This window comes from Dipodomys ordii, unplaced genomic scaffold, assembly GCF_000151885.1.
Source record: "Dipodomys ordii isolate 6190 unplaced genomic scaffold, Dord_2.0 Scaffold65, whole genome shotgun sequence".
Classification (NCBI taxonomy): domain Eukaryota; kingdom Metazoa; phylum Chordata; class Mammalia; order Rodentia; family Heteromyidae; genus Dipodomys; species Dipodomys ordii.
Genome location: NW_012267281.1, coordinates 3,588,283 through 3,612,284, shown reverse-complemented (window position 1 = coordinate 3,612,284; position 24,002 = coordinate 3,588,283). Strand labels below are relative to the sequence as shown.

Here is a 24,002-nt window from a genome sequence, read left to right as displayed (position 1 = left end):
TTTTTTTTTTCACAAGGAAGATATAGTGTGTGTAAGTGGACCTTGGGTATAAACCACCAGGTGTATGAGAGCCTTGCTAAATTATGAACTTCATTCAGATCTCATTACTAAATTCTATTTACAACACGGTCTTTCATTTCTGCTTTTGGACTATTACAGGGCTTTTATTTTTTAAATAGGAAGTCAGATATTTGCCTATATTATACAAAGAAGATGTATAAATAAATAGTTTGCACAGTTTTCAAAATAACAATTAAAATGCCAGTTGAGTAAATTCATTTCAATTATTTTTTACAATCATAAATACTGAGGAAAAACTCACAAGAATAATTTATTTCAATATACAAAAAGTTTATATTTATATCCATTTCAATATATAAAAAGTGTTTATAGTTTATGAGATTAAGTATTAGAATATGGGGTGGGTGTGGCAGGGCTTCAGTGTCACCATCTATACTAGGTTGGGTCTACATGTATTTTTTGAGAATACTTCAGTGTCTCCATATGTACACTCTCTATATACATTTGGACCTTCATATGTGAATTGTGTATTTGTGGTTATTACGAACTCTGACAGATTCCATGTACTTGAAAAAAATACTGACCATATTACAAATTTTGTTTCTTGTCATTAGTCATTAAGCAATAAGTAAAAAATTATTTACATAGCATTTATATTGTGTTAGGTATTATAAGTCAACTAGAGATAATTTCTGATACATGAGAAAGTTAATGCAAATGCCATATTACCTGAGGAATTTGAGTGGTACTGAAGAACATCCCAGAGATAACCAGTAAGTGGTGTGTGAATGTATGTGTGTGTGTGTGTGTGTGTGTGTGTATAGAACATATGTATATATGATACAATATTTGCCTAATCAGTAAGTCAGAGCACTAGTCACTTTGTACCAAAACCTATATGTAGATTCAATTCAAATTTAAATTTGCACTTTAACTTTTCCCTACTAACTATCCCACCAAAAAAAAAAATAGAATGATCTATGGTATAGTTTAAGAATTTTTTGTTTAGCACTTTTCTTTTTTCCTTTTTTGTTCACTTGGAGTCTACTTCTCATCCAGCTGGAAGCCTCCATTTGTCTTGTGACACGTTGACTCCGACTTGGTGTCATTATCTTTGTTCTCTGAAAATTCTGCAGTGTTTTTCCCATAACACTTCTTGTATCCAACATAAACTGGAAAACAGTACATAGGAGGTGAAGAAAAATATTAGGTGGTTGCAAAAACTTGGACTTTAGTGTACAACTTTACATTTTCTGTTGACTCTAGTCTTTATAGACTCTCATCTAGTCTATTGAGAAAAAACAACCATTGTCCTTAGTTCTACGATGCTCATGGCAAGCAGGGTGGCTGTACTTAAGAACGACCGAGCAGAGAACATCAGCAGATAATGGCTTCTGGCAACTACGTGGCATTTTCTGGATTTCAGTGCTGTGATAGTGAGCACAAAAAGCATGCCTTCCATACCAAGCCTCTCTCAGCAACTGCACTATTCTTCAGCCATTTACACCATGTGACAGGGCAGTGTCTGTGAATTTGGGCTGATGGACCTTTGGGCAATACTGGAGCTAGAATAACCAATGTGGTCTCTCCTGTCTTCATTCTCTCTTTCCCGTAGGAGAAGAGCTTTGGGCGAGGGGTGATTGACCTTCCTCTTCTCTATGGTACTCAATTCTCTGTTTGCAGCCATTTCTGAGTCTATGTGTGAGATCAGCTTACCAGAGCTGTTTTATATGTATGGTCTGCCATTTATATGTGTCCATATATTTGTACACGTAAGAGGTAAGGGAGTGGTACCTGTATTCACGGGGCTCTTTGGTTGTAGATTCAAGCCATATTTTCCAATTAAGCTTTATCTGAAGTAAAGTGCTATTTTAAATATCTCATTTTCTTTCTACCTCTCAACCAGGGAACGGAGGCATCATTTGTTCAAATTCCAATACTTTATGCATAGAACCACAGCGATGACACTATCGACTCTTAGGGCAGTTTGAGGACATGCGGTGGAATAACATGAAGTGCTAGGTAGGGCTGTGGAGAATATTACATGCTATATTTGCTACCACTATAAGACAACTGAGAGAAACAAGCACATGGATTGTAGTAAGTCCAGATTTGTATCTGCTTTGAATTATTCCTGAGTTTCTAGCCATGAAATACTGCTACGAAATTGTTAGTTTATTGTATTTTTTTTGTGGCACTGGGTTTGCACTCAAGACCTTACACCGGATAGGCAGGCGCTCTGCTATAGCGTCACACCTCCAGCCCTTTTCTGCATTTGTTAATTTTGACCTAGTTTTTCACAGCCTGACTGGGGGTAGGGGGGAGGGCTCCTGGATTACAATCCTATATTTTGCATCCCACCATTGTTGGGATGATGCACGCATCTTATCCCATCTTCTTCCATTGAAATGGAGTCTCATGGACTTTTCTGTCCAGTCTGATCTGGGACCATGATTTCTGCCTCCTTCCGGTCCCCTCCCCACCTCAGGTTCCCATATAACTACGATGACAGGCACAGTCACTATATACCCAGCTATTAGAGGAGGAGGAGTCTTGTGAAATTCTCTGCCTGAGCTGATTCCAAGCCAAGAGTCTCCTGATTCCAGCTTCTTAAGTAACTAGGATTATAGGTGTGAGTCACCAATGCCTGACATTAACTATTGAGTTTAACTGAGCTTGTGATTAACTGAAAAATCCAATACTTATTATACACTATTTAGTCTGCGTGCCCTCAATTTATGCCAGTGATTTAGTTTAGCCATACCATATATTTTATTTATTCCTTTCCCTCCCTCCTCCCCTTCCTCTCTCCTTCCTTTCATCCTTCCTCCCTTCCCTTTCTCCCTCTCTCCTTCCCACCCTCCCTCCCTCCCTCCTTCTTTCCTTCCTCCCTCCCTCCCTCCCTTCTTTCCTTCCCTCCTTCCTTCCTTCCTTCCTTCCTACCTTCTTTCCTTCCTTCCTTCCTTCACTATCCTTGTTAAAAGAAATTAAACTGCTATTTCTATCACCAAAATTTATTTCCTGGCTCTGTATACACTTCACAAAGATGCCTTCTTTGTTCTTGTGCATAGGTAATGCTAACAGAAAGTGCTGGACTTTTCTGGTGTCCCCTTGTACTTCATTCCTTTGACTTTGTCTTTTTTTACTCAGTCTTTTTTGAGTTAATTCCATCTCCATGGACAAAAGCTTGACACAGTGGAAGCATGTACCCAATAATGACAGAAAGCCCAAGGTAGGGAACTGAGAACGTGTTCCCCCCAAAATAGCCAGCAAAAATCAAGAATCAGGGCTGGAGGTATGGCTCAATGGTCTAGTGTGGGCCTAGCAAGAGTGGGCCCCTGAATCTAAAACTCAGTACCACAAAACAGAGGCAAAACATCACTAATTCTTGGAAAGTAAAATGTAGGGAAAAGTTTCAGCTGAGAGGAGGCTGGTGGGTGCAGTCCTGATGGAATGGATCAGTGTTATAGTGGTGCAAAATTAGGATTCGGACGCTGTCCCTGGTAGGTCATTTCTGTTTAAATTGGTTCAACTGTATGGATATTAAAACTTATGTATATATACCTGCACACATACATATGTCTCATAACTTAGCCTTATAAATATCCTTTGTATAGCACTTTTCTTTCCACATTGGATCTCAGTGTGTAGATAGGCTGGCCTTGAACTCATTCATGATCCTTGTGCTTCTGTTTCCAAAAATAATGGGACTTTAGGCATCTGTCTGCATTCCCAACTTATAGATCACTTTTCCAAAAAAACAAACATCTTCTTTTTGCAAAACATACCAACCAGAAGACTGAAGGATTTGGAAAGACCCATGATAGGTTTCCAGACAAGTTACTATACTTCCCGAGAAAGGGAAGTCCACAGAGATCATCAGCATCTGTTACTTTCCATCTAACAGTAATCTTCCCTAATACTTTGGTTAAAACTACACTGCCCTTTCCTCCGTGGCTGGTAGAGTTATTCTCTCATATTTGTACAATTTGTAGTTAGGACCAGAGGATTATTTTTTAAAGACTGTTTTAGTGAGACTAGGATTTCGCTCAGAAGAGCATCGTCGTGAAAGTAGATGCATGTAATTCCTTACTTCCTAATAATATTGCGGCAAAGATGATCTGGAAGATGCTGTAGATGAGTGGGAAGGTGAACACCAGGTTGAGCTCCTCGGGGGTGAAGGAGAGCTGCACGATGGTGGAGCACAGTTGGCTATTCTGCATCCCTGTTTCCAAAGCAACTGTTCTGCATCTGCAGGGGGTGGCACAAGAAGGTGTGTTTCAGTGGTTTTGTTACCTTATCGCATCACCTGTAGGGCACAGACACTGAGAACAAGTGTACCGTCTACATATGGAGTTTCCCTTTGCTTTTATGGCATGCATTTAGGGTGCCTTTTCAGTGTATAGCTACTGTTCTATAAATAGTAATCTCACAACCTTTCTCAATTTATGTCCTCGTGCACAGGGCAGGGGTTCTAAAAATCTTCAAATGGAGTGTTGTTATCAGTCATGTAGTCTGACTAAACCCTGGTCAAAAACTAGCAAGGCAGAAGTTATTGTCCCCGTTCTATAGAAACAGAGAGGACCTGTGAGTGAGTGCTTCAAGGCCCCATCCTTGGTGAGGGACAGGCCTACCTCACCCCCCACACTGCTCCCGGCTGCCCCAGGCTGCTCCGCCACTCACCCCACACCTGCCCTAAGTTCTTACACTTTCTTTTCTTCCTGTCTGTTGGTTTTGATGGAGTCGCATGAGGGGAAATACTTTTAGATAGATGTTAAGGCTATCTCCATACTCAGCATGTTTGGATGATGAGGTCACCCTAATGCTGGCTAGAGGAACCCACATGGATTACCAGGCACGCAAATCACCACTGAGGTTAAACTTGCTCTGCTTAGGGAAGATGGAAACCTCGTGATGGGAAAGCTCAATCCTCACTGGATGGGTAGGAAGGGGTGGTTTGGAAGACTTCGAGAGGACCAAAGACAAAAGCAGCCAGTGGTGTCTTCCTTGAGAATTCCCTCAGTTAGGAATGAATGATTCCATTTAGAATGACATCAGTGGTGGTTAAAGGTGAAGGGTTTTGAACATGTCATCTGTATTTACAATAATTATGGGTTGTGTATAGCTCTCTCTCAAATTCTTTTGGGGAAGTCCTGACCCCTAGTAGCTCACAGTGGGGCCTTACAAGGAAACAGGATCACTGCCAACATAGGTAAGATAGGAGGTCATTAAGGTAGTCTGAATCCCAAGTGACTCATATCGTTACATAAAGGGGAAATCAATTTGGAGAGGGGAAGGGGAATAACAAAACACTGAAACAAGGACACAGGATGACCCATTGCAACAATGATACCCACAAGACACTATGTTGGAAATGAACTTTACAACTTCGGGGGAGTGGGGAGGGAAGGGAGAGTGGGAGAACAACAAGGGAAGGGGCAACAACACTCAACAAGAAATCTGCTCATTATCTTACTCATGTAACTGTAACCCCTCTGTAAAGCATCTTTACAATAAAATAAAATAAAAATCCCAACTACACACACACACACACACACACACACACACACACACACACACACATACACAAAAGAAACATTCAGAGGGAAGATGATAAAATGAGACTGGGAGAATGGCCTTTTATAAGGCCAGAAGACCTCTCTCTACTATGGTAGCTTCTTTCCTCATGGGCTTTATAGAAAACAAACCTGGAACAACTTTATTTACCTGACTGGTAATCCTCCTCTCCCCATCCCAAACTGTCAGATAATATATCTTTGTTGTTTGAGCCACTCACTTTGTGGTACTTTGTGATTGCAACCTTGGCAAACAAACGTAACTGTTACTGCAATTGAAAATCTCCAGTCTAGTTAATCAAAGCACTGTACCTGTGCCAGGGCTGGCCGGCTATCCTAGCCAGGAAGAACCCCAGGCTGTAACCAGCTATAGGAAATATTGTTCCTATGACCCACAGTTTGGGCTCGATGATCCAGGCACTTTGGTACAGTATGCCTCCCACCACAGCGATGAGGACGATGAGAATGGCACCTGCGATGGACCCGATCTGGAAAGAAGGCACAAGAGAACCCAACAGCCCCAATCAGAGAGTCCAGTCTCCATCCACCTGGGAATGGATAATGGAGGCATTTCTCTCTGTATTGCTAGCCTGGCCACTAGAATACCACTGTCTGTGCCACATTTCTATATGTCAGAAAAGAAGAGAAAATGTTGTATCCATGCTCAATTTCCCAGAAGATGATGTTCTAGCTTGCTAATTATTTGGTCAGAGGGGAAGTAAAATCTATAACAGCCTAGAAGATTTGGCTTCTAGTTCAGTTCCTTCTGTCTGTCTCCTTTGGTAAGTCATTAACTGTTCTGGATGATTATTTCTTCTTTTGGGGGTTAAAATTTTGTTCTAGCCACGTTTTTTGCTATTATTATTGAAAATAAGGAAATGGACATAAGGCTCTTAAGTTTAAGAAGGCATAGATAACTAAAGCCACTGTTATCATTTTCTTCTGTATATATTTGAAAACAAATTTTAGGAATCAGTTATGGTAATGTACTCCTATGGTCCCAGGTTCTTGGGAGGCAGAGATAGGAGGATTGTAGTTGGAGGTTGACCTGGACAAAAACCACAAGACCTTATCTAAAAACAAACTACGAAGCAAAAGTACTGGCAATGTAGGCCAAGTGATAGATGGTGTGCTCAGGAAGCATAGAGAATTCAAATCCCAATATTGCATCCAGTTCTTTCTCTCTCTCTCCTCCTCTCTCTTGCTCTCCTCATTATCTGTATGTGCCCTCTGAGTAGCTTTATCTACTTTGAGTAGTAGGACCTATCCACACCATTTGTATCTGTATCCATACAGAGTAAATATGTACACAGTTGAATTATACAGAGTTAAATTATAGTTCCTTCTGGGGAACAAATGATGATTATATGTGTAGCATCTACCGGTTGCCAGACATTGAACTGGATATGTCATTACTGGCATTAGAAAAAATAGGTTCTATTTTCTAGATGTCCAGATATGTTTTGTCATAGAAACGCACATAGTGGAGATAGCAGCAATGCTCTGACTACACAGTAAAGCTAAGAGGTGATGCTTGAACTGGTGTCTCAAAAGATTGGTAGAAATCAGCCCAATGGTGGGGCCAGAAAGGGCGCTGAGGGACAGAGGACTGTCTGACTGGGAATGTAGGCCCCTAAGAAGATAGTTGCATGATGAAACTGAGACAACTGGATAAATGGAATGACTGCATCATTTCAGATGTTGTTACTGGCAGCATCTCACCATGCTTCTTGTAGCAGGGGATACTTACCTTAAGTATGATCTTTGCCTTTTGGGGCCATTTGTGATTAACAAACATTCCAATGGAAACAGGAATAACAAGAGCCACCAGAGAAGTACCTGAAGATGGTCAGCGTGAAAAGAGAAAAACCATATGTGAATGGCCCGAGCATGGGATTTTAGTCTTTCTTGAACATATAAAACAGAATAAAGAATTATATACACACACATCCTTTTCCTTCTCCTTCTTGTTCTTGTTCTCCTTCTCCATTTCCTCTTCTCCTCTCACTCCTTCTCATTTTCTTCCTCTTCCTCTTTCTCCCTCTCCTCCCTCTTCCCTCCTGCCCTCTCTCTCCCACCTTTCCTTCTCCCCCTCCCCATTCCATTAAAGAATTCAATACTGATCACATAAAATCCTCTCACTAAATCTTGGGGTGAGTTTTTTTCAGTGCCTTATATTTCCAATATGCTCATTTCAATTTGTCAGCATCTTGGCTTCTTTAGTCTATCAGTCTTAAATTACATTACATTAATTCACTAATTTGACAGCACTGGGGTTTTTGAAGTCAAAACCCTATTCATGCTAGACAGGCTTTTCAGAGAGGGTTTCCTTGTTGCCCAGGTCTAGCTTCACACTGTGATTCTCTTCCTTTTGCCACCTGTGGAGCTGAGATGATGAGATTATTTCAGCATGCCCTGCAGATCTAGGGAAATTATCATCTAGGAAAAATATGCCCACATTTTGTGTGCTTGAATGTGAATGTATTTATATATGTATACATATATATGTGTGTATATATATATGTATATGGCTGATCTTTTTCATAAAGGAATTCTGGTCGTTTCTGTAGATGGTATTTTATATCTGTCAGTTACTTCATGGTAGTAGGCATAAAAGAAATATGAAAGCATCTTTTAAATGAAAAATATTGAAAAATTGGCTGAAGATCTGTAGGCCTTCTGAAACCTCATGAGTGTTGGTTAAAACCAACTTCAGTTCTTCAAGTATGTGGCAAAGATGTGAAACAAAAGGTTGAAAAACCAGCCTTTAAATTTTCCCTGAGAGACTAAATTTGGCACCTTCTCGTGTAATTATCATTCCTTGCAGCAACATGCTCAGCCAGCCAGGTAACAGACTCATACTTCAACCTCATCACATTAAATTTACTGCTACTCCTGTGACACATGGCTTGTTTCTCCATGTTATTTACTATGCATTTGTCCAACAGCTGTTTCTATGCACAGAACAGCAACATCTTCTAATTTCTCAAGGGCTCCTTTTGCAAACAGCCTTTGTTTTCTTGGAAATACTGAGGCTTGAACTCAGGACCCCATGCTTAGTTGGCTTCCTTGATTGGTTGATACTCTTCCCTTGAGCCCTGACTCCAGCCCTGCTTTTTGCTAGTTATTTTGGAGATGGAGTCTTGTAGCCCTTTCTACCTGGGCTAGTTTCACACTGAAATCCTCAGATCTCATCCTCTTAAGTAGCTGGAGATTACAGGCATGAATCATAAGTGCCTATCTGCAAACAATCTCATAAGGTAGTATGAAATTCTGAGAGTTTAGGGATGGACTGACCGAAAACTCCAAGACAGATTCTGCATTCCAAAGCTGTAAATATTAACTTTAAATGAATGTAATAATACTAAAACCATACTTTCTTTATAGCAGTCTACCCTTCCTGATAAATGTCAACAATCACTTCTGCCATGATATTACTCAGCAGGATTAAATAAAACTAAGGGAGCCAAGAGCTGGAAAAAAGAGAGGAAAGAAGGAAGGAAGGAAGGACGGACAGGAGGAAGGAAAGAAGGAAGGAGTGGGTAGGAAAGCACTTCTTTTTCAGGAAAAAATGATGCAACAGGGATCAAGGAGCAAGCATTAGCAGAAAGGCAAGATCCCTCCCCCCAAATCCACGTGGATACCCTTTCTTCCTATGGTCTGAGGGAAGGGGATTTTCTTTCTTGGATCCCTGAACTCCTCCTGAGATTTTGTGAGGTTTGTAGGTTTATATTAACATGTTCTGGAAATAACTTGTTTGTATTGCAGTAGCTTGAATTGAAAAAGACGTATGGCTATGCTTTTGTCTGCTCATTGTCAACATTTTGAATCTGTTCCTCTCCTCAGGCTGAGCCAGCCCAAGGTGACAGGTTCAACCGGGGCAGCAGTGTGTAAGTGCTTTTTCTCTCTAGACTGGGTTGGGCTGGATGGACTTTGCTTTTAATGACTTGCTGGGAAAGACAGTCTTTCAGTTCTTTCCCACTGGCAGATGCGGCTGCTTCCCACCTGTAGAGCAGGGATGTTGTCACCATGGTTCCTCAGTGGCTGTTAGTTTGACTTATTCCTCACATGTCTGAGCTATCTATGTAAGTTGTCTTCCTCTACGGAGCAAAAAGGATAGATCTTTTTGCAGTTGTATCATCAAAACCAGGATACGACCACACTTTTCGACCTAGCATCTTGTACATCTCATTGTTGCAATGGGTCCACCTGTATCCCTATTTAAACAATTTGTTTTTTCCCTTCCTCTCCCCAAATTATACCGACATCAAATACAGTGAAAGCAGGGGTTATGTAGTCAAGTTTATAGGGCACGAGCAGGAGGAATGAAAGGTGGAAAGAAAGAGGGGAAAAAGAGAAGAGCAGTGAGCATCTTTACGCGGGGGTAAGTCAGATGGACTGGAGATGAACTTTGTTTGCCAACTAGAAACTGCAGATCGGTCTGCCAGTGCTCCTTTTCCCCACATGTAAACTGGAGTGGAGGATGGTAGTCCTGGAGCTGGGTGAGAATTCAGCAGTGACTAGGGTGGAAAGCCATCTGGGACCCTCAGGGTACAAGACCTTGCCACAATGTTTGTTTTTAGTGGCTTCAGCCGTAAGGGAGCCCTTCCTGGTGAGATGTCACTGTAAGAAGGGCTCAGCGGTCATTCCTGTGTTGTGGGTTTACCCTGAGCTCTGATGGAAGCCGTCACATGCCCAGGGCTAGCTCACATAGCAGCACCGGAGGACAGCAGGACCGTGTGTCCCAGCTCCCCTGCCCTGAGTACCAACCGCCTCATTTACACAGTGCCATACCGTCCCTTGAGATTACCAGCACATAATTTCCTCATTACAGGACTGGGAAAATCAAGAGAAAAAAAAACAGGTCAGGTTGGAGAGTATTTCAGGCAAACATGATGGTGAGCCAATCATTATTATCTGTGTGATTCAAGTCCTTTCCTTCCCCTCTTCTTCTTCCCTTCCTTTCCTTTTTTATCTTTATCTTTTTATTCCCTTCCATTCAGTTATTCCCCTTTCCCTTCTTTCATCCCTTCTATTTCCCTCTTCCCTCTCCTTTCCTTCCTCTTTCATTTACTTTTCACTCTTCTCTTTCAGTGACCTTTTCTTGTACCCAGGTAGTAGTAAGTCATGTCTTTTCTTCCCCCCTCCTTTCAACGTTTATTCACATTAAAGGCTATGCTATAAATCATCCGTCCTATAGTTAGAATTACTCAGTACTCCCTTGGGGATATTTCCCAGAAGGGAATGAATATGAAAAAGAGAATATTTTAAGGCTTAAGTGCTTTTCTTATCCAATGAGCATTATGCAATACAGAATTCCCAGTCAGTCCCAGTTCAATGAGGGAACTATGGTCTTTGATGTTCAGACTCCATTCTGTAACTCTAAGGAAGGCATTCAGGAAAGGAACAGCCAGAGAGATAAGCAGCATGGAGCGCAGGGAGGTAGACTTGAGGTAGACAGGGGGCCCATGCTAACATCTGATTGCAGGAGATACAATGGGGGCTTAGTATGAGAGACACAGAGAAAACCCCCAGGGAACAGAGTTTGACAATTAAGATTTTTTTTTTTGCAGTCCTGGGGCTTGATCTCAGGGCCTGGGCCCTTTACTTGAACTTGTACACAAGGCTAGCACTCTACCACTTGAGCCAAGCTCTGCTTTCAGCTTTATGATGGTTAACTGGAGATAAGTGTCTCACAGACTTTTCCTGCCTGGGCTAGCTTTGAACTGTGATTCTCAGATCTCAGCCTTCTGAGGAGCTAGAATCACTAGTGTTAACCACCTGTGCCCAGTCAAGACTATTTTTCAAAAAAAAAAAAAAAGTTGCCGGGTGCCAGTGTCTCACGCCTGTAATCCTAGCTACTGAGGAGGCTGAGATATGAGGATCATGGTTCAAAGCCAGCCCGGAAGGAAAGTCTGTGAAACTCTTATCTCCAATAAACCACCAGAAAACTGGAAGTGATGCTGTGGCTCAAGTGGTAGAGCACTCGCCTTGAGCTGAAGAGCCGAGGGACAGTGCTCAAGCCCAGAGTTCAAGCGCCACGACCGACTGAAAAAAAAAGTTTATGGTAGAAACAGAGGGCAGAAAGAAGACTATCCATAAATACTACACTGCAGATTACCATAATTACAACAAACTTTATTCTTATTCAGTTGTCTAAATTTGGATCAGGTTTCTTCACAGAAATAATCTTTCTTTGAAAGAGAATTTTAGTCCAGCTTTCCATTTCAAGTGGAATCCCTTTTACAGAGATCTCACGGGGTCACTGGTTGACCTCAGTTTACCTTGATTATGTGCTCCTTTGAATGGGAAACCCACATCAGGATGACACTTTTCCAAAGTCAGCTGGGAAAAAAAATAAAAACTATGACCATTTACCATGCCCTGTGCCTGGCGGTCAGTTCTGACCCATTACCCCATCTCCCCGGTCTCCATTTCATCTTTGTCACAGGACTTGTGTGGAAAATCTTGCTTTTGCCATGGTAGAGAACCTCTTGTCTTCCCTTTGACCACCTAGCTGTGCCATCCAAACCTTTTCATCTCCCACCGTCCTCCTTTTCTCAGAAACAGAAAAGAATCTCTGTCGGGAGAGGTTGGGGTGCCGTTTAAGAGTGGCAATGAATAGAAGACAGAGTCACAGTGACTTCTAGGGAATGAATACCAACTGTGTCATTAAGTTAACATCTGTACCCAGATGGGCCTCCCAGTTGAAGAGAACAACCGATGTGTGCCATCTGGTAGTTGTCCATGGTGCGAGTCATGATGGCTCACTGGTGCTCTGCTTTGAAATTGTTACGTGACTTTTGTTTATTTATTGTGGTATTTCTTTGAGTGTTCAGATTCCCATGGTCATGAGTTAGTTATCTTTGGGTTAAGGGCAGGGTGGAGATGGGGCCTGCAGCCTTAGCTTTCCCAGGACCAAGGAGAGAGGAACCATCACCTTGTCTTCTCTCCGTTGCTGATTTGCATGAAAGAAAATGAGGTTCTCTTGTAGGATCAAAAGCTGCAATTCACTTTCTGCCAGTACTGTGGTAAATACCAAGGTGACTACAACGAAATTGGAATCCAGCAAAAGTGCCCTCCAGGGCTGGACAGAGAGAATGCTGAAGTAAGTGTGCAGCTGTGAGGGAGAAAGCCGGAGAGTCAGTGAGTGCCGGTCAGTCAGCAGCCCCAGTGCGGCCGTGCACTTACCTATGCTATCGTAGGGGATGATAATGGACCCGGTATCAACCCACATTTTGGTGTAGATATAGAGGCACAGGGGCATCATTCCCAGGGCGAGCAGCGTGGAGAACGTGGTCATGCTGACGCTGCAAGGAAATTCGCAGGTGACATGTCTGCCTGTGTTCATTTCCTTTCTCCCTCCTTCCTCCCTCCCTCTCTCCTTCCCTCTCTCTCTCCCTCCTTCTCTCCATCCCCCTCTCCTTCCTTCCCTTCCTTCCTTCCTTCCTTCCTTCCTTCCTTCCTTCCTTCCTTCCTTCCTTCCTTCCTTCCTTCCCTCCCTCCTTCCCTCCTTCTTTCCCTCCTTCTTTCCTTGGCCAGCTATAGCATTGTGGTGTTCACAATGGTTTTTCTTAGGGCTATTTTACAGTTACTTGGAGGAAAAGGCTAACCATTTGGGTCACAGGCTCCCCACCTAAGGAAAACAACTCTAGCTGGTGCAGTGGCTCCAGCCGGTAAACCTAGCTCCATGGGAGGTGGATGTGCACCGTAGAATCATGGTTCGAGGCCAGCCCCAGCCACGATAGATATAGGAGCTGTGCAACTGTTGTCTCAGCTACAAGGGGAGCACAGTGTCTGGGTTCGGTGGCAGATACCCGCCACAGATGCTTCTGCACTTGGGTAAGTGACCTGGCAGTAGCACAAGTGGGAGGGGCACAGCCTAGACCAGTCCTGGCACACACCAAGACCCTACGCTGAAAACAGCCAATGAAAAAGGGACAGTGGGCATGGCTCCCGCTGCTGAGCGTCTGCCTAGCAAGCTTGAGAGTAGAGATGATCGGTCATGTCTCCAGTAGAGCAAACAAACAAACAAAATATATATCAATGACTAAATAAAAAGATCAACTCTATGCTAAGGAAAGTAGATAAAAATTTTTACTTCAGTGCATCTCTCTCTATATGCATCTATCTATCTATCTATCTATCTATCTATCTATCTATCTATCTATCTATCTACCTACCTACCTACCTATCTATCTAATGAATTCATTTACAATGTACCTAAAGGATTCAGATAAAAGTATTAGCATCAGTAAAGCTAACCCATTACAGCAATAGCCACTGCTAGAGATGTGTGTGAAGGCTTTCAGGGAAGTTTGTGGTCAGAGATTCCCTTAACTTGGTTAGAAAATAGTATTCAAAGGCAGAGCCTATACCAGCAAAACAAGCTCATTTGTTATTCATAATACCATGTCCTGCGTTTAACTAAAGTGCTGGAACTTATAAATGCTTCCTTCTTCCTTCCTCTCCTCTTCCATGACTCTCTCGCTTTAGTTTTAATTAAAAAGCATACTAGAATGGATTTGAAGTTGTCTCCTCAACAAAATCGCTTTTATTGCCATTCATTCATATGGTTCTTAGAGCCAGGAGTTTTGTGCTGGGAAATAAGATTCCTTATTTGGATGATAGTGAGGAGGAGGAGGAGGAGACTCAAACATTTTTGTTTTAAGCTACTAGAGCAATATTTGCAATGAAACTTTCCCCCTTATTTTATTTTAAATTTTCTTAGTAAAGCATCAATTCTGAATTCTTGTTATGATAATTTATGATGTGTCATGGGTTTGAGAGCAATTTCTTAAAGAACAAGAAGAGGAAGAAAATAAGAGTTGGAGAGGAGCTAGTTTAGATTTAGTGGACAATCAAGTTTTTTAAAATTATAGTTTATTTTTATTATAAAGGTGATATGTAGAAGGGTTACCATTTTGTAAGTCAGGTAATTTCTTTTTGGACAATGTCACCCCTTCCTTTGTTTTCCCCAGTTTTTGCCTCCTGCTCCCACCAACAAGTTTTATAGTTCATTTGCAACATAGTGTCTAGTGAATACCTCTGCTGCATTTGCTCACCTTTTGTCCCTCCATTTCTGACTTTGGAGCTGGGTGCTGGTGGCTCATGCTTGTAGTACTAACTACTCAGGAGACTGAGATATGAGGATTGTGGTTTGAAGCTAGCCTACACAGGAAAATCCATGATTCTTATCACTAAACAACCATCAAGAAAGCCCAAAGTGGAGCAGTGGCTCAAGTGGTAGAGCACTAGCCTTGGGCAGAAAAGTTCAGGAACAGAACTCAGGCCCTGAGTTCAAGCCCCATGACCTGCTCCAAATGTAAATATATTTTGGTAGCATTGATGGTTGAGTTCAGGGCTATGCACTTGCTAGGCAGGTGCTTTGTCACTTGAACAGGAGACAAATCCCTTTCCCATTGGTTATTTTTCAAATACGGTCTCATCTTTCTTCCTGAGCAGGCCTGGATCTTGATACTCCTATTTTAGCTTTTCAAAGAGCTAGGATGACATGCATGTACCACAATATTCAACTTTTTATTGGTTGAGATGGGTGGGGGTCTCTTGAACTTGTTTCCTAGACTGGCTCCGAATTTTGATTCTCTCAGTCTCTGCTTCCTGGATAACTAAGATTAGAGGTATGAACTCCTGCCCCTAGCTTCATAGGCAATCTTGAGAATCTTTTAGAGTATCAATAGAATATGCTGCTGAATTGATGGTGCTGAATTATAACAAGAAAAAAAGCCAGGCCACTGCAAATGATATTGCAACAATTCCTAGGTAGTGAATTTTAATGAAAGACATGGGGGAATAAATTTGTGCAAGAAAAAATTTTTTACCTGAAAGCATTTTAAGTTCCATGGAGGGCAAAGAAGTCAAACACAGAAATTCAACCAAGAATGTATATTGGGATGAGAAATGTATTAATGGGTAAGAATAATAAGCAATAGTTTGGCTTTAATGCTATGAACTGTCAGGTAGAATATGTGTGTGTGTGTGCACGTGTGCTCATGTGCATGCTTGTGCATGCACACACACGTCCACGTGTGTGCTGGGGCAGTGGAAATAGTTAATAAATGAGAATTCAGTGAGTACTAAGGCATTCAGTGAAATCACAGAAGTAAAACCTCAGTTTTATGATCAAAAGAAGTGTACATAGGTGATAATAGATTTTATAAACCTGGTAGGTAATAGAAATAATAAAGAAAGAAATTAAGAATTTGTTGAAAGCAAGTGGGTAAGCCTGGATTCCAAATCTGACACAAACATACATTGCATCAGTGATCTTGGTCAAAGTTATGAATGTTAACTTTTTTTCATTTGCCCAATGCAGAAAATAATAGTACTAATATGAGGGTTACTTCAGAAAACTAAAGTTACCTTAGCAAAGTGCATGGCATATAATTGTGTCAGCTAAACATAAGCTAATAAAATAGAAATAAATGCTACAGGAGAGAATAAAAGCTTAGTAAGTTTGAGAGAAGATAAAGCAAAGAGTCAAATAGTGATGACACAGGTCTTTCAGAACAGAGAAAGGATGGAAGTTGGTGTGGAGAAAGTTGGGAGAATTGCTTTGAGTTTGTGACCAGCTGGAGGGCTAGAAATCTAGAAAACAGTAAGTATAGAAAATAGAGTTCAGTGAAGACATTGAGAAAAAAACAACAACAAGGAAAGAATGCAGAATGGACTTGTGAATGCAGAGTCAGGGAAGGAATTCATTGCATCTTACAGATGAAGAGATCAGATATCCTCCAGAGTCTGGGGAAAGGGCAGGCACGAAGAAGGCTGGAAGTTTCTGTGTTTCCTCACAAATACACCTAGAATGCACCTGAAAGCTCATCTTCATTTCTCCTCGACACGTTTTGTGCACAGGATTCCCACCTCATGGCTACAACTTAGGAAATATATCTGCGCCCTGACTAGATTCACAAATAACAACTTCCCAGGATGGGCACAACTGAGAAGGAGCAGAAATACCATTTGCTGTATTTCACTGAGCACAGGTAATTGTGATTTACATACTTAGGTATTTATTGTTAAGTCCCTAAAGATCACAGAATGTAATGGTTTCCACCTCTGGAGAACAGATGGAGAAGGGCTAATGTTTGGTTTTGTCTCCTAGGAACCACATCCAAGAAAGGGGGAACCATTCTGCCAGCACCACATGACATTATTAGCCCCATAGGAAATGTCTGTTGTTGAAACAATCACATCTTTCCTGCTGCTGCTAGAGTTCAAGTGGCGGTGGAGAAAGTAAAATCCTAGAGCCCAGTAGTGGAAATATAAATAGTGGATAAGGTTGCAGCTAAATCAGTCATCATGAGACTCAGGTTTTCCAATAATAATAACAACAATAATAAGGTTTGGAAGATTGCTACCCAAGAGCTGATAATTAAGAGCTTTCTTAATTTGCTTTAAAGAAATAGTGGAATATTTTTTTTCTATCTGATGGAATGCAATATATCATCTTACCTAGTGACTTTGAAAGACTAAGAAAGACGTTTTATCTCATAATTAAAATGGACATTTTCAGTGCTGTGTATCCCACTCTTGGGAAGGGAAGGGGTCATATAAATGATTCAGCTGGGTTTTCTACACGTTTTGCTTTCTATTTTCTGAAACACGGTTTATAGGGATCATTATGCTAGGTACACAGGAAGCCATCCTCATCTCTTTAAGAGAAACAAGATTTCTTTTCAAAATAGATGGGTGTAACTTGGAGCTTTTTGATTCAGTTTCAGAGCTTTGGCTTGCAACAGTGACCGTTTCCACAGCTGACCGACATACGCTTTTCCATTTTTAGGAAGCAAGTTCATGTGTGTCATTAACTCAAGGCACAGTGGTATTGTGGAAAGACCGGACTGTGTGGTTGAAAAGTTGCGAATACTTAAAAGCTGTTAGTGGAGGTCAAAGCTTCAGTTTCTCTCCTCTCAGCTTAGGAATTGAGAGCTTTCATAACAGTCATTCTCGTGTGTCCGGGATGATGCCCAAAGAGCATTCATTGCTACATTGTAATTCACAGATTAACTGAACCTGAGGAACACTTGACATTCTGGATTCTTTCATGGGGCAACTGGAAGTAGTCTACTGCATTTTCCTCTGTGAAATGGAGAAATGCATACAGTTTGCAAGACTTAAGCTCCTGTGATGATCAGCATCGGCTGAGCACTGGTTGAGAGGAGACAGCAAGTTCCTCATTTCTCATCACGCCCTCCATCAGTGCAATGGTACATTTCTGCCCTTGGAGTTTCTCTCCCCGGCAGGTGGTATCCGGAGATTCACAGTGCTGCTTGCTTATAACCTGGTATTTAATGAACACACCTTGAACGAACACTTAATACTTCGCAGAAATGTGGATCTTCCACAGGAAATGAAGAAGTTGAGGCAGGGGAAAAAAGACATTTGCCTGTTCCATTTTCAGGAATAAAATTCTCAGTCCAGCCCCAGTAATTCTCATTTCTATTAGAAATAAGAAGACTTAGTTCAGACCAGCCAGGGGATGGATTGGGCCAGCATTAACAGTTTAGATTCCTCTGTGTGAAGCAGAGAAACTCTTTTGTGTTTATTTATAGTAGGGTAAGTATAATTTAAAATAATCTGACTGTAGCCCCCTCATGATGGCTGGTGGAACTGAAGCAAACTCATGAATGCTTCCTTAGATTGTGTACCAGGAAAGTGTTAGTTGGAGTAGATCATTGCCTTGCTGTGTGTGACAAGCAGTTTGAGTTCATGATAGTTCCCAGCACTCCTTGGTCTCACAAAGAACATATATATATGTGTATGTATACATATATATGTATATATACACACATACGTATATACATATATACCCACATACATATATACACTCAGATATATGAAACATATATATACATGCATACAGATGAAACCATATACATATATACACATGAAACCATATACATATATACACACATATGAAACCATATTTATATGTATATATATATGTATGAATAGTATCCTGATACCAGTTGCACAAGCATACTCAGTTATGGCTTTGTGGCTTAGAAAAGATTTTCTTGTTTTGGTTGGTTGTGGGGCCTGAACTCTGCCTGGGCACTGTTCCTCAGCTCTTCAGCTCAAGGCTAGCTTTCTACCACTTGAGCCACAGCGCCACTTCCGGCCTTTTCTGCTTATGTGGTGCAGAAGAATGGAACCCAGGGCCTCCTGGATGCGAGGCAAGCGCTCTACCACTGAGCCACCTTCCCAGCCCCAGAAAAGATTTTTTTTTGGACGACAACCAAGCCTTGGAATCTTTCCCCAGAGATAATTAGCAAGGCCACAACCTGGGTACTAACACCAAGGGGAATCCCCAAATTCTCAGCCCTGAGCAGCCGCGCCGGTGTGGGTCCTGTGCTGCTGGAGGCTGAGCTCACAGGAAGGCTGCACTCCAGCCCGTGCGCGCATCTGCCTCGGCCCTGGCCCCGTGCGTCCCGGCCCTTGTGTCCTGGCCCAGCTGGCGCAGGAAGGGCGCGCGTCTTACCTGAGGTCCATGTCGCCATCCACCCAGTAGGCCAGGACGTTGGAGGCCGTACCTCCAGGGCAGCAGCCCATAATCAGCACCACCACGGCCTGGATCGGGATGATGTGGAAGGCCACAGACAGGATGAAACCCATGAGGGGCATGATTCCGAACTGGCAGAGGAAGCCCACGAAGATGCCCCAGGGCCGCTTCAGGTGGCCCAGGAACTTCTCGATCTCCACGTTGCAGCCCATGGAGAACATCACCATGGCCAACAGGATGGTCAGCACGGTGCTGAGCACCAGGCTGAGGACCGCATTGAAGTCGCTCTCGGTCACCACGCAGGATGCCTCTGCGCACACTGTGGCGTTGGCTGGACATGTCATGGTGTTCTGCATCGCGTGGGCCGGCCACCTGCCACCTGCCACCTGCCACCACTTGCCACGAGCGCTCGCTTCCGCCGTGCCCAGGACCGCCTCCACGCCGCGCGGGCCTCCTCCTCCAGTCTCTGCCTCCTGTCTAGTGATGCCCGCTTCCAGCGAGGCAAACTTTTAAACCCCGTCTTCCCAGGTGGCAACTCAGTTGTCTCTTTCAAGAGCCATCGTGGAGAAGCCATAAAACCCCATAAATGCTCGTGGGTCGGTTTCCAGAGGTAACCTTACCACATAGCACATATCAGGAGTCATAAAAAGCCCAGGGATGATTGGCCCAGACAGAAAGTTATAATTAATGATTTATGGGCATGATAATGAACCGTGACACACAGGAATAGCTGTGTTAATGTTTAATGCTGACAAGGCTTGCTGACCAGTTTTTATTCTAAGGGACCCATCCTAAACAGTTTCTGCACTCAGATGGTGACGTGTTGTGGGTGAGGTCTCCCCTCACCTCCCTTTAGGGGGAGAGGACTGGGACTCTTCAAAGGGCCTGGGGTCAGGCTGTATTGCAAATCACCTGTCAGACAGAGCTGGAACCCTGAACCCCAGCTTCCCCGCCCCACGAATTCCTCCCACCGCAGCACACTTCCATTTCCTTCTACTGATGACCGGAACAGTCACAAAGTACACGGCGTGTAATGTCTGTGGAAGCCCAGCGCGTTCGTGCACACCTGTGGAGGGTGACACACTGGAGGGCACAGGAATTTCTGGTGAGGAGGACTCTGATTTGTGCGGAGCCGCCCTCGATCGCTCACACGTGCAATTAGGCATGCGTTGCCACCGCAACGAAGTGTTTACAGCTATAGACAATGGGATTAATTAGAGGGACCAACCTCAGAGGATTAGGTCAACAAGACAAGCTTTCTTCTGTCCTCAGAGTCAGGTGCTACAGTGCGGACTGTGTACGTGTGTGGGTGAAATCAGGTATGCAAGGAAGGGAAACACAAACAGAGCAAAGATGGTCTTGTGCCCATGTGTTTACCACTCAATGGTTGATATGGACACAGAGCAGGGATTAAGATTGAATATTTATATCATGATTTGTAAGCCAAATGTGAGCATGATTCAATTGAATCATCTTAACCCAGGAGGATTAATATCCTTGGCTCCTACTTTGTGGGCCCGAGGGTTGAAGTGATGATATGCTTTAATCCAGGTTCTTGAGCAGCTAGACTTCCGCTATTGCTACAGACTAGTAGAGATTCGGAGTCAAACCTTAGAAAGGGCTAGGCATGGTGTCTGTAATCCCGGCACTTGGAAGTCTGAGTCAGGAGAATCTTGAGTTTGAGGCCACAGTGGGATATAGAATAGATATTGCCTCAAAACACCACCCCAAAATCAATCCAAAATCAACACCGATCCCCTTGCCACTCCCAAACTTTAGAAATCGAAAATCTTCTGAGAGCTCTGTGCAAATGTCCCTGGGGGATGTTATTAAAAAGCAGCTGCTGGCTCAGGAAGTCTGGGATGGGCTTTATTTTCTAAACAGCTGGGTTGCTCCATGCAGCAGCCTGTGCTGAGGGAGATCATGGGACACCCGGCCCTCTCCTGTGCGTCCATGTGACCAGCTGTGGGCTGGCAGGCAGGAAGGTAAACTGAGTCCTAAATCCCCACAGCTGGGGGTTGGGGAGGGATGTTGTCCTTTTAATCTGGGACTAAGCACCTGGAAACCCTGAGCTGCTTCCTGAGTGGAGTCAGCTGGGCTTCAAAGTTCTCCCTGAGACACGCCCAGCCCAGGGCTGGCCTCCTCAGCCTCTGCTCCACAGCCTGCTTTGTCCTGGCCTGGAAGAGCTGCCGTTAACTCTGTCAAGCTCCCTCCTGACTTGTAGGATCAGAAGTCTGCCAAATGATCTTCTGGGAGGTTCTTCTGTGTCTCCCACTGGCCTTCCTGCCCAGGCAGCTAAATGATTAGCCAGGTAATTTCCCAAAGCGGCTTCTCCTCCTGCTCCTGGCTGTGCAATGGTTTGGCCCTGCCCTGCCAGCCTCTCCAACCATCTCCTAGGACTGACCTCTGGCTCACTTCCTCCCCACGTGCCTGGATCCCCAGTGCAGATGAACCGAGCATGCCCCCTGCTGTAAGCCTTTGCACCTGCCAGCTCCTGAGCTCTAGCCCCCTATGTATGGGATGACGGGCAGTGATGTTCACCCTGAGCAAGTAGCCTAGACCCTAACAGCAAAGAGCCTCTTTACCAAGTTTGGTCTGTGAGGGGAAGCTTGAGTCCTGGGCTGGATGGATTTGGGTTTTCCAATGTCTCCTAAATTGGGAAGGCTATGCTATGAGATCAACAAACAGAGATCAGGACGGGTATATTCATTCATCCTTCTTTGAATACCCAAGGGTTGGCCAGGGTGACACTCAGAGTTTAGGCCTGGCTTGTGTCTGGGCTAGTCAGCCACAATCCACACTTAGTCTCCCCTCCCCCTCTTTTTACTGGATGTACAGAAAGCAGAGAGAAGAGAACAGGTTCAGAACAAAGCTCTTCTCAAATTTCAGATGACTTGCTAAGAAGGTTTTAGGATCCCAGGGGCAGAATTCTTTGCATAGAGACAACTTGCAAATGAGCAGTCTGTTTGACTAGACAGAGTGCTATAGTTCTGGTTTAAAAAAATGTGCCATCGCATTTCTAATTTTCACATTGTTTTTACATAAATTTGCACATTAGGCTCAAGAGGCCTTATATTCAAGTATTGCACTGATTCACAATTAATACCCATAATAACTTCAGCTGCCATCAAATCTAGGCACCATATATATATATATATATATATATATATATATATATATATATATATACACACATATACACACATACATATGGCAAATATATATATATGTATATCTATCTATATATATGTACCAACCAGTGTGTTTACTTGTAGATTTATATACATATTCCAGTTACCACACACGAGGGAAACCATACAACTTATGTTTCTTTTAGTCTGGCTTACTTTGCTTAATATAATTTTTTTCCAACTCTTTCCATTTCCTTACAAATGGTACCATATCATTCTTTCTGATCGAAAATACCACATTTTCTTGATCCATTCATCCACTGAGAGGCATCTGGGTTGATTCTGTATCTTGGTTATGGTAAACAATGCTTCAATGAACATGATTGTGTTGGTAGCTTAGTGTGACATTGTTGGTGTTCTACTGAATAAATGTCCAGGAATTGCTGGGTCATAGGGAAAGTCTCTGTTTAGTCTTTGGAGAAACTTCCAAACTGCTTTACTTTCCCACCAACCTTTTAGAAGAGAGAAGGAACTTTCTTAAAATGTTCTCCATTTCTCAGAAATGGCGCTCACCTTCCTCACTTTAGAAGATTTGTACCTGGAGTCAGCTATTGCCACCAGATGGTGCTCATGCTGCTACCAGCTCTTTCTTCTTGCCAGTGCTTATCAAGGTCTTCTGCTATGGTGTACCAAGGCCTTCCCTCATGTCACCTCACTGCCCCCTCCTCCAGCCACCAGTATCCGCCATCTGAACGTCAACCACAGCCTCCAGACTTCAGCTTGCTCCCTATGGTCTCTTCTTCAAGAACCAATCTTTAAACACAAAACCCAAGAAGCAAAATGACTTGTTACAGTTCGAATCTGGACTATCCACAGGATGCTGGGTCCCACGGTTTGAACTATGGGAGGTGATAGAATCTTCCAGTCAGGGATCTAGTGAGAGCCCTTAAGTTCATTGGAGTTGTGGTCTCAGGGTGTGCCCAGGACTCCCACGGCCCCAGTCTTCACCTGCTCACCTCGCAGTTTTGGGGCCTTACCACTGGCCCCCAAAACAAGGAGGGCTACTGGTTATAGACAAAAACCTCTAAAACCCTGATTCAAAACAGGCCCTTTCTCAGGTAGTTGTTATAACAATGGAAAGCTTGCACAGACTTAAAATTATTTTAGTAAGCAAATCTCTGCTCACAGGATCTAATGTGTTTTCTTACATACAGAATAAAATCCAAACCACCGTGGTCCAACACCCAAATTCTTTGTCCCCACGCATCTCCGCATTGCGTGGATTACAGTGTCCTCTCATCAGTGTGGTATTCCACTCTCCTGCCCAGCCTCTCCAGCGTGCTCGCTACTTTGGATAAAATGAGCACAATTCTCCCTCAGGGTTTTGTACTTGCTGCTGTTTTGCCCAGAATATTTTCCTATTTGATCTTAGGGGCATTAATTCCCTCATTTCATTTAAGTCTTGTTCAGATCTAATTCCTCAGAAAAGCCTTTCCTGATGACCCTATTTTTTTTTTGTTGAAATCCTGTCCCCTTTTCAAATCTCATGATTCTTCCCCCTTCCCCTTAAAATTCTTATTGTGTCGCAGTCCATCCTGCATTTATGTGTTTGTCAGATTCCCCCCAGTAATCATTTTTCTAGGAAAGCTGTTAACTACCACAGTTTAGGTGGTTTCAACAACAGAAATTTATTTTCTACTAGCCCCAGAGTGTTGCTGGGGTTGGTTCCTTCTGAGCCTGGTGGCGGGT

At 43.0% G+C, this 24,002-nt stretch overlaps 1 protein-coding gene across 1 annotated transcript; it reads right to left on the bottom strand.

Moving 5' to 3' along the window:
• Nucleotides 1-137: 137 nt before the first annotated feature.
• Slc10a2 (solute carrier family 10 (sodium/bile acid cotransporter), member 2) lies at nucleotides 138-19,717 on the bottom strand. The gene is made up of 6 exons (XM_013022982.1): nucleotides 19,102-19,717; nucleotides 12,789-12,907; nucleotides 7,348-7,436; nucleotides 5,910-6,085; nucleotides 4,115-4,272; nucleotides 138-1,193 (listed from the first exon to the last, which is right to left on the bottom strand). Exons 1-6 carry the CDS (start codon nucleotides 19,476-19,478, stop codon nucleotides 1,066-1,068), a joined length of 1,047 nt encoding a protein of 348 aa, XP_012878436.1. The 5' UTR covers nucleotides 19,479-19,717; the 3' UTR covers nucleotides 138-1,065.
• Between the last annotated feature and the right edge of the window lie 4,285 nt (nucleotides 19,718-24,002).

Coding starts and splice junctions, on each gene's coding strand:
- Slc10a2 (XM_013022982.1), bottom strand. CDS start 19,478: ATGCAGAACACCATGACATGTCCAGCCAACGCCACAGTGTGCGCAGAG. Junction 12,908..19,101: donor GATGGCGACATGGACCTCAG/GTAAGACGCGCG, acceptor ATTTCCTTGCAG/CGTCAGCATGACCACGTTCT. Junction 6,086..7,347: donor AGGCAAAGATCATACTTAAG/GTAAGTATCCCC, acceptor CCTTCTTTCCAG/ATCGGGTCCATCGCAGGTGC.